Source organism: Arachis hypogaea, chromosome 17 (assembly GCF_003086295.3).
Source record: "Arachis hypogaea cultivar Tifrunner chromosome 17, arahy.Tifrunner.gnm2.J5K5, whole genome shotgun sequence".
NCBI lineage: Eukaryota > Viridiplantae > Streptophyta > Magnoliopsida > Fabales > Fabaceae > Arachis > Arachis hypogaea.
In genome coordinates this window covers 89,750,960-89,762,262 of record NC_092052.1, presented here as the reverse complement: position 1 = coordinate 89,762,262, position 11,303 = coordinate 89,750,960, and the positions used below count along the sequence as shown (strand labels likewise).

Here is an 11,303-nt window from a genome sequence, read left to right as displayed (position 1 = left end):
ATCACATAAGACTAGAATTTCCAACAAATCCATCAAAATTAGAAAACCAATATCAGTCACAGCATTAACCAAAATTAATCTTGTCAAGTTAATTACTCACGATAACAAAACCTAGTAACATTCACAGCCATAAACTAAACTCAATAAACCAATTTAGAATATTATCTCAATACCAAACTTAATCCAAATTTTACAACTTCAAACCAAGCTTATTCCTATCAATTAATCATATTTATGAATTATTTGTAATTACTCACTAAACCTCTTTGGCATTCATAAGTTAAAAGCTGTTAATTTCAAATAAAATCCCCTACCTCGATTAGTTGAATTCACATAGATTAAACGTGGAAACTCCCTTCTCTATTAATTTGTATGGCAGCAGCATTGTCAATCTCTTATGGCAGTGACGATGGTTGCAGCGAGACAAGGATTCGAATTGGGTAAGAATCAAAAGCAAACATAGCTCTGGAAGATTCAAAACAATTCAAAGACCAGAATTGAATTAAAACAAGAACATGGCAATTAAAAGTGACAAAATAAAACGTGCCAAATAGGTCAGAACCAAGGAGAAGAGCAAACCAGAATCAATGTAATAGGATTCGGAACCAACAGCAGCAACGGTGACATCAGTTCTCTCAGAGCAAGAACAACAACGATCTCAGCATCAATTATGCCTTTTTCGAACAGTAAACCAGCAACGACTAAAACAGTAATCCATAATTCTATAATTAAGCCAGGAAGGAACAGAGGAACAAGATAAAAACAGAGCAAGATTTAAAGCGTTACAATTTCAAAAATAGGAGAATTGAAATCAGAACAAGGCTGGCGCTGTCTTCGAAACTGGTGGCGGTGCACAACTCACCGATGACTGAGGCAGCAACGTAGACAAGGCTTCCCCTCGGCAGTGAGAAGCGGCGGTGGCACGCGGCGGTGGTAACCCCGGCGACGACAAGGCCTGGCGGTGGCTGAACAACAACGAACGGTGGCGCAATACCTTCCTCTCTCACCTGCGAACTCTTTCTCTCCCACTTGTGAGCTCAACGGCAACGGCCATGGAAGCTTCTGCTCGGCGGGCTCGACGGCGACACGGGCTTTAGGTAATGGCGACGCCGACCTCTCCTCGTGTGGCCCTCTCCCTGGGTTTTGGTCTTCCTCCGTGACGGCGTGCAGCAGAACGCGATAATCGGTTTGGCGGCGGAATAGGTTCGGCGGCAGTAGGCAGCGATGCCATGGTGGCTGGGTAGTGAAATGACGACGGCTAGGCGGCGAGTTCGGTGGCGGCAGGGCGCGAATGAACGACGGCAATGCGGGCTCGGCTCCATGGACGGGACGGCACTGCGCAGCAGCTCGACGGCGATGGTGGTACCAGGCCGGCGACGCTCTTCTTCCCTTCTGCCGGCGCTATCTCTTCCTCCGGTCTCCTCTCTGTGTGTGCGTGTGTGATTTTTACGTTTAGGAAAAGAAGGGGAGAAATGGGGGTGCGGCTGAGTGTGGTGAGGGAGTTAGGGTTAGGGTTTTTGGGATTTGGGAATTAGGGTTTCTGATTCAATTTGGGAATTTGGGATTGGAAATTAGGATTTTATAAAATAAAAAGGATAGGTATGAATAGATATTTTGATAAAATTGAAGGGTAGAGTTATTTTAAAATCAAATGTACTCTATTAAAAATATTTAGAAACATTATTTATCAACATATTGCTAATTTGAATTAATTATTTCTAGTTTAAATTATAAAATAAGCATATTAATCATATAATTATAAAATATAGTTTAAACTCAATAATAATTATTCAAATTGAATGATATAACTTTTTATTATATTTCTATTATCAAAACTCTAATTTCAATTTGTGTAGAATAACTAATTATAACAAAAATTGTACTTAAACATTAATTAACTTAAACTTAAACTATTTATAAAAATCAAACTAATTATTTCTAGTAAATTAATCTCTAAGAGTATAAGTTAATAAAATAGAACATAATTCATTCATAATAAAAATTACTTAAATTGAACGGTACAATTCTTTCTTATTTTTCAATTACTAACATTATAATTTCAATTATATCAAATATTCAATAAAAATTATATAAGAATTCTAATTAATTTAAACTTCAATTATCATGAAAATATATTTAATTACCTTTAGTAAAATAATTTTCTTAAAATAAATCACAAATAACTAATTATTTTATTTTCAAAAACTAGGGTTGTTACATTTCACATGAGCATGCTTCCTAAAATTTTATTTGAAACATCTTATTCTTTTTAACTTCCTACTTGTTTCTATCATCCATGTTCCCATAAAGTTCCCCACACTTAAACAATACACAATTTCTATCTTAAGCTAACTAAGTATTCAACTTGGGATTTTTATTTTATTTTTCTGCTTAAGGCTAGTAATGTGGTTTATAGAACAAGAGGGGATTAAAAAGCTCAAGGGGGGCTAACAAGGGGGCTAACAAGGGTGATGTAAGAGGTAGGCTAATTTGGGATAAGTGAGGAAAAATTCATATGATGGCCTCAATCATCTCTTAGTATGTATCTATACTCTATAAATGGACATATAGATTAAAACAAAGCAAAGAACATCAGAATAAAGAGAATGGTGAAACACACAGGAATAAAAATTATGGTTTGAATGTAACCATATAATTAAGCTCAAAACTCACAGGCTGTGTGTTCTCTAGCTCAAAAATCATATATCAGTTATACATGTCATGCAAGTAAAAATTAAGAGTTCCCATTATTCTCAATGTAAAAATTTTTTTTGTTTTTTTTTGGGTGGCTTTAAAGATTTAGTGTTCCTCCTTGATGAAATGTTGTTAACTAACTAACATGTTATGTTCTATATACAAGGTGTGTGGATTGTTTTTGATTATGTTAAAGTCTCTATTTTACTTCCTTTTTATTTTCAATTCAAACCAAACTATCATATGCTAAAAGGGTAAACTATACTAATTAATCCACATATTCTATAACTAATAAGTTAGAATTGCAATTAAACTAAATGGCTAAAATATAAACTAAAGAGCAAAATACGGAAATAAAGTAAAAATACAGCAAAAGAACAGTGTATAAGTACTGAAAAGTAAAAATAAAGATAAAAATATAGAAAAATAAACAAAATAAGATAGAAAGAGTCCGTAGTGGTTCACCAAAAAGAAATACGCCAGGGATGGCGACCTCCCCACACTTAAAATAAAGCATCGTCCTCGATGCTCACTCAAGCTGGGTGTTAAGGAGTGTCATCACTTGAAGGATGGGCTAGGGAGAAGAAGGGTTACAGAGAAGGAAGGGAGAAGAAGGGGAATGGGGAGCGCGACGGGTAGGGTTTCGCGTCACTGGGGGTTAGTGAATTTGAATCCACGCGAACGCGTGGGCCACGCGGTCGCGTGGCTAGGGTGGACGGGGGGTTGACGCAATCGCATGGAATGGGTAAAAGGATGCATGACGCGGTCACGTGAGGCATGCGACCGCGTCGCTGGAAATTGTGCTAAACGCACAATTCCAGCGTCGTTTCAGCGCAACTCTCTGTCTCCTTTGGGGTGTTGTGCAATCCACGCGACGTGAACGCGTCACTCACGCTTTCGCGTGGGATGGGTATTTTGCAAGTGATGTGTTCGCATCATAAACGCAAACGCGTGGGCCGTTTTGTGCTAAACTCACAACAGCCGCACGATTCCAGCCCAGATTTCTGGGCTTTGGATTTTTACGCCGATTTCCAGATCACGCATTCGCATGATTAATGTGGACACGTGGGAGGAGTTTTTCGCAACTAACGCAAACGCTTTAGCGATGTGATCGCGTCGCACGCCTTCCTTTTTTTTTTAGATGCAGGTATGCAATGATGCAGTATGCAATGCTAATGCAAATGCTATGAATAACATCCAGGTTCAATAAAAATAACATAACATAAAATCAAATAGTACGAAATAAAAATTGAAAAAGAAACGACTATACCATGGTGGGTTGTCTCCCACCTAGCACTTTTAGTTAAAGTCCTTAAGTTGGACATTGGATGAGCTTTCTGTTATGGTGGCTTATGCTTAAATTCATGCAGAAATCTCCATCAATGTTTGGAATGCCAACAGCCTCCGGGGTCCCAAACTAGGCATGTAAAGCTTCTGAGCAGCTTCAAACAGATTGTCAGGCTTCTGGGGTGACGAATATCAGAATATTTTCCAGGATCCCAAACTTTGCTTTTAAATCTACCTTCGTCTTGAATTATATTTTTCCATCCAGGCGGTTTAGAAATTAGATTCTCACCAAGATGACCAAACGTCTTCCGAGATCCATTCGATTGAACATGATACCAATCCGTGCGCTTTGAATTGAAGCATGGAATCTTGTTGAATCTTGCACACCAGCTCTGAGTACGAGCCATTTCCCTCTTACTCTTAAAGCCGCAGAGAGCTCTAAGCTGGCCATCTGTTTCAAGCAAACCATATTCAAGTGGAAAAGTAAAGATAAAGGTTAAGGATTGTACCCACTTGAAGCTTGTATTAGGTGGTAATGGCCTTGGGATAGGTGTTTCCAGTGGTTCTGTAAGTTCTACTCCCTTGTAATCTTCTACGAATTCCTCTATTTCCTTGCAAACTTCTTCAAATGCAACTGTGTCCTGATCAAAGTCTTCTATGTCTTCCTCATCACTTAAGTCATAAGCTGGAGGTTGAGAGAAATCTACCTCCGCATCATCTTCGTATTCACTTGGATAAGGTTCTTCAATCTCAGAGAATTCACTTGCGGAAGCAAGTTCATTACTAGGAGAACTTGACTTGAGACTATCATCATCAAGAAAATGTGCGTCTTGGGTTATTCCGTCTAGTTCTTCATGAAATACCTGCTTTGGGGGTTGTGCACTACACTCCTTAGCATTAATTGTAACGTCCTTGACGGAATTTTTCACAACTCTGGATTCCCATGGAGGTTCAGCATCTCCTAAATCTTCAATCAGTACTTCTTCTTCTTGGATAATTTGAGCTTCCTCCAATTTTTTCAAGACAAAGTTATGCTCATTACTGCCCACTGGGGTTTCTAGTGTCTCCTTTATGCTACGTTCGTCATTAGATTCTCCACATAAAGCTATTGGAGTTCCTTGAGGGTCTAAACATCTGGAAGATAATTGATGTATTGCTTGCTCCAGCTGATGAAGGGTTGTATGAAGTTGATCTACTGTTTCCTTGAGGCGAGCCTGTGATTCTCGAGGTGATGGATTTGGACATGGTACATAGGGAAGTGATGGAGTTTGGGAGTAATTGGATTAGAATTGGGGTAAATGAGGATTATATGGTGGTGAATGGTGAAAAGGAGCTTGTGAGTGTGGTGGCTCAAAGTTATGTTGAGAGGATGGTCTATAGGCACAGGGTGGGGCTTGTTGGTAGTTACAAGGTTGTCCACCATATCAATTAGCTTGGTATGCATTGTAAAGTGGTCCTCGTCTGTGATATTGTGGAGGGTGTTGTTGCCTAAAGGGTTGATCAAGTCCTCGTGGCTCCATCCATCTTTGATTGTTCTGACCTTGGTGCATGTTCCTGCTATAACTTCCGTTTCCTTCAACAATATTAGAACCAAACTCAAAGCGAGAGGGGTGAGAATTCATAGTAGCTAATAAAAATAAAAAGGGAAAAACAAAGACAAATAAACAAATAAAAGAAAAAATATGTACAATAACAAATAATAAGGCAAACGTTTGTAATTCCCCGACAACGGTGTGATGCCAGGGCATTTTGGCCAGTTTCACGGACCTTTTCTTTACTGTTTTTAAGGTAGTTTCATGCATTTTCTTAGAAAATAAGCTAGTTTTGGGTAGATATTCACTTACATCTTGATTCAAGTATACATTGTGCACTTTACATGATTTCATGAGAATTTTGCATGAATTATATGATAAATTGGATGATGCATGATCCCATGATTAAGAGCAAGACTTTGATGCACTTTGTTTGATTGATTTCAGGCCAAAAGAAGAAGAGAAGAGCCACGTTAGTGGCTACGTTAGTTACACTAACATGGGCACTAACGTGGAAGGAAGGAAAGCCACAACGTTAGTGAGAAAAGTTAGTGGCATTAACTTTGAAGAAGGAGAGCATTGAACGAAGACCCACGTTAAGAGTCACGTTAGCTACACTAACGTGAACTCTAACGAAGGGACAAAAGGCACCAAGCAACGTTAATGGGGAAGGTGAGCCCCAATATCGCTTGCGAAAGGGGTATATACCAACATTAGTGGAAAAAGTGAGTGCCACTAACGTTTTCGAAGCAAGAAGACCCACATTAGCTTCCACGTTAACTACATTAACGTGGGAACTAACGTGGAAGGAAAGGGAGATGCCAAAGTTAGTGGAAAAGGTGATCTCCACTAACGTTGGCGAAGCAAAAAGATCCACGTTAACTAGATTAACGTGGTAGTTAACGTGGGCAAAAGTCCCACTTGGCAGCCTGACCATGCCTTCTTCAAACAAGAATAACTTGAGCCACAAAACTCCAAATGAGGTGATTCCAGTGGCATTGGAAAGTAGGATTCCAGAACTTTCCAAGCATATATGGCATTAAATGGTTGACACTAAATTTGAGAGAGAAAACCCGCCTTGAAAGTGCAATGATGAACATGGTATCAACCTGTATTAAAGCCAGCTGACCTCTTCACCTTCCAAGAAGTGTAACTCGAGTTGTAGAGCTCCAAATGATGTGCTTCCAATAGCATTGAAAAGTAGACATCCAGGGCTTTCCAACAATATATAATAGTATGGGGTGGATGATGACAAGTCATCTTAGCCTAGTTTCACTAGCCTTTTTCTTATGTTTTCAATTGAATTATGCACTTTCTTGAGCCACAAGCAAGCCAATTGGGTAGATTTTCATGCTTCCTTTGATTTAATCAACCATAGATGAATTAATGCAATTTCATGAGGTTTTGTGCTATAATTGTCACATATTACGAAAGAATGAATATCTCATGATTTTGAGCATAGCTTTGATGTGTTTGGTTGATTAATGATAGGTGAAGAAAGCTTGGAGAAAGGTTGAAGCAAGAAGGACTGGCTAGGAGGAAGAGAGGACAAAAATTTTGAGAAAACGTTTGCCTCAAACTTTAGCTCAAACTTTTGGAATAAGTGAAAACGAACCAGGGAGCAAAAAGCTTGACCAAAAGTTTGCCTCAAACTTTTGAGCAAACTTTTGGGCAAAAAGCTTGAGCAAAAGTTTGCCTCAAACTTTTTGGCAAACTTTTGGCATCACAAATCAACACCCTGGAGAGCAAAAGTTTGCGCCAACGTTTGCCTCAAACTTTTTGGCAAACGTTGGCGCCATGAACAACACACCCTGGAGAGCAAAAGCTTGCGCCAACATTTGCCTCAAACTTTTTGGCAAACGTTGGCGCCATGAGTGTGCAAAGGGGAGCCAACGTTTGAGCAAAAGTATGACCCCAAAATTTGGCTCAAACGTTAGTAGCAGCAAAGATGGGGTGGCTGATATGAAAAGTTTGAGTAAAAGTTTGCCTCAAACTTTTACTCAAGCTTTCATGATTCCAAACCCGGTTCACTTCGGTTCTTCTCCAAACTCAAAGAGCAATCAACCAAGGCCTCTATCAACCCAATTCCATCAAGAGCAAAGGCCCAATTGAAGGCTTGAAGACCATTTGAAGAAAGTGTATAAATAGCATAGGATTTAAGTTTTCAGGGAGCTTTTCTTTTAGTTTTCATAGAGAGTTTTCGGAGAGCTTTTGGTGTGGAGTGAATTTTAATTTCTAAGTCTCGGGGAAGGAGAATTGAATTCCCTTCCTCTTAGTTTTCTTGCTTTCAATTTCAATTACAATTGTCTTGGATCTTGGGTTGGAGAATTGAAGGAATTCTGTTTCAATCTCATCCTGAGACCTCTCTGTTTCTTTACTGCACAATTGAATTTCCATTTTGGTTAATTGCTTCTGTCTTCTACTTTCTCTGCAATTTACAATTTACAATTCCTTTGCAATTGTTCTTGTTGGATCTAGGAAGGCATTGAGATCTAGACTTGGTTATCTAGTCTCTTGGGTCCTGAGATCTGAATTATCATTTTACATTCTCTGTTTACTGCTTTCAAGCTCATTTACATTTCTGTTTCAAGATCCGATTCAATCCAATTCATCTTCCACTCTTATGTTTGTTGAATTTTACTTTGCCTTGTTTAATTTCTGCAAATCCAATTCCCAATTCCCTTTACAATTCAAGCCATTTACATTTCTTGCACTTTAAGATTCTGTAATTTACATTTCTTACGTTCTAAGTTTCTGCCATTTAATTTCTTGTTCTTTAAGATTCAGCACTTTAAATTTCAGTTCTCTTTAAATTCAATGCAATTTACCCATTCCCTTTACTTTCTATGCAATTTAAATTCTGCAAATCACAAATCTCTCAACCAAATCTTGATTCGCTTGACTAAATCAACCACTATACTAAAATTGCTCAATCCTTCAATCCCTGTGGGATCGACCTCACTCCCGTGAGTTATTATTACTTGATGCGACCCGGTGCACTTGCCGGTGAGTTTTGTGTCAGATCGTTTTCCGCACATCAGTGGACACTAATTTTGAGCTCCAGAAAATGGCAATAATGAAGCCCTGATCGCTAGCGTTATTGGCACTCAAGTTTTCCAGTAATGCTGGCAACTATGCCAGCGACCATGTCCACTTCAAAGGAGCATAACTTGAGCTACGGAGGTCCAATTGAGGTGATTCTAGTTGTGTTAGAAAGCTGACATTCAGTGCTTTCCAACTATATATAATACTCTATAATGGGCATGAAATTGGAGCACAAATAAGAGGCATCTTTTAAGCCCTAAAAACACCAACTGGGCAGCAAGTGCCACGTTAGCCACAATAACTTTAGCACTAACGCCACACTTGTAGCATTAGTGTGGCTAACTTTAGCACTAACTTTAGCACCTGGACCTCAACTTGACTCACTCTCTCTCAAGTCCACTTCAAAGCTCAAGCAAGCAAGCCCACAATTGTCAACCAATCAAGACCACAAGAAGCATCTAGAATAGGAATTTTCATTTAATTGTAATTTGCTTTTAATTTCATGTTGTAATTTAGGAGAGCCTATATAAAGGCCTTAGTCTTTACATTGAAAGAAATCTTGAAAAGTCTGGACAAATCTTGAAAAGGGGGGAATTCTGGAAGGGGGGATTGAAGAGGGGTCCTCGGACTCCCTCCCCTCATACACTTTTCCTTCTCTTTCTTTTAGTTGTAATTTTCATTTATGAATGTTGAATTTTCAAATTTAGTTTGAATCTTCATATTTACTTTTCTGCACTTTCTTTCTTTTCTATTTTTGTAGAGTAATGATCAACTAACTCTTTACATTGGGTTAGAGAGCTCTATTGTGATTCAATGGATTAAGTGTAGTTCTTATTCTTCTTCTTCTTTCTTTCCTCTTGATTTTACTAGAGAGCTTTCGATCTTCATCCAATTGGGTAGTTATCTTGGAAAAGAAACTATTCATACTTGGATCTCTTCTGAACCTTGAAAGAGGAATGAAGAGATCATGCTAGAAATGCTTTCTCATGCTGGACCAAATTGGGTGTGGATGGATATGTGACTATAATTCTTCCAACACTTGATTTGGAAAATGCATGTGGTATAATCAGTGACCATACTTCATCTCTTCTCATGAGCAATTGACCAAGGAATTGGTTATTGATCAAGATTTGAGAGTTCTTGGAATTCGATCAATTAAGATTGCCAAGGAGATCAATGAATGCATTGATTGAGGAAGAGATGAGAATGAACTTGATCCGGAGGATTACAATATCTCTTGATCCCAATGTTCATTTTATTTTTAGTTCTTACATTTACTTTTCTTGCCATTTTACTTTTCTGCACTTTATTGCTTTCCTTACTTTTATGCCATTTACATTCCCTTTTTACTCATCATCGAAATCTGAATCGTCTAACTAGGATAATCAATCAACTATTGATTGCTTAATCTGTTAATCTTTGTGGGATTCGACCTCACTCTATTGTGAGTTTTACTTGATGACAATTCGGTATACTTGCCGAAGGGGAATTTGTTGAGAGACAAGTTTTCCGTGCATCAAGTTTATGGCGCCGTTGTCGGGGATTAATTGTGATTAACAAACTACCGGTTGATTGATTTACTAGATTAGACACTTTTCTTTTGTCTTTATTTTCTTTTGCTTCTTTATTTTCTTTTGCTAACTAACTGTTTGTGATATTGCCTCACTGGGAATTTCCTCATCTGTGACAATGGAGATTCCAATTTCTTTTGGTGATTATTGTTTGAGACAAAGCTTTCTGCAGGAATGAAAGGAGCATCCATCATATTTTAGTCAATCATATTTCATGGGAAACTCTCCACCACCACATAATGATTCACTTTACTATGCTCATGGTGGGTGGGAGTATCAAGAACATGAAATGGGGTACTTTCCAGAGCCATAGAATGGTCCATAATTTGGTGAAATTAATCACTACTCAAGTTGTGGCTGGGAAGATCATAATCAAAGAGATTTCACTCATTCATACCCCATTCATCAAGAGCCATCACCTCTCAATTATACAACCTCACCTCCAAGTTTTACATGCCTAAATTCTTCATCATTTGAGTATGCCTCAGCACAAAAGTCTATCCAAAATCCATACAATTCATTTCACCATCCACAAAACTCAATCCACTACCCACAAGAGTCATACCACTTTCAGAACACACAACCACAAAACATCCAATGCCATTCACAAGCCAACCCCGCCCAACCATTACAATCTACACAACCTCCTTTAGATAAACTTGCTAGGGTGGAACTTATCATTGAAGAACTCAGAAAAAGTAGAGTAGAGGAGAGACTCACTAGGATAGAACTCCTCCTTAAAGAAATAATAAAAACAATCGAAGAGGAGAAAATAGCAAAAAGGGACCATGAAGAAAAATTGAGGGAGAATGCACAACTCTATTCTGAAGAACAATTCATTGAAGAGCTGAGATCACAAAGAGAGACCACTTCACTCTCTCCAAAAATAGAGGAGTTCATTCAAAGATCAAGAATAAGGGAGGAAGTCAATCAAGGGAGCCCACACTCCAATGAAATAGAGAGTTGCATAGAGGGTGAGTTCATTGAACCACCAATTCAAGAAGTTCTTGATGAAGAGGATGCTCCACCCATCATACAATACCCAAATCCTGAAATCAAGGTGGTAAAGGCAATCAACATAGACACTAACAAAAGGATGGTGACCAAGAAAAGAAGGACAATATTCATGAAGAAGAAAAGGTCAACCAAAAGCCATCCCACCCCTACCCCAACA

The 11,303-nt window shown here is 38.6% G+C and overlaps 1 protein-coding gene across 1 annotated transcript in view; it reads left to right on the top strand.

Annotated features, from left to right (window-relative positions):
• Positions 1–1,304: 1,304 nt before the first annotated feature.
• Positions 1,305–11,303, top strand: part of LOC112763505 (zinc finger BED domain-containing protein RICESLEEPER 2-like) — a 40,115-nt gene continuing 30,116 nt past the window's right edge. The window contains exon 1 of the mRNA XM_025809157.1: positions 1,305–1,427. Within this exon, the coding sequence (XP_025664942.1) occupies positions 1,305–1,427 (123 nt within the window). The remainder of the gene's footprint in view (positions 1,428–11,303) is intronic.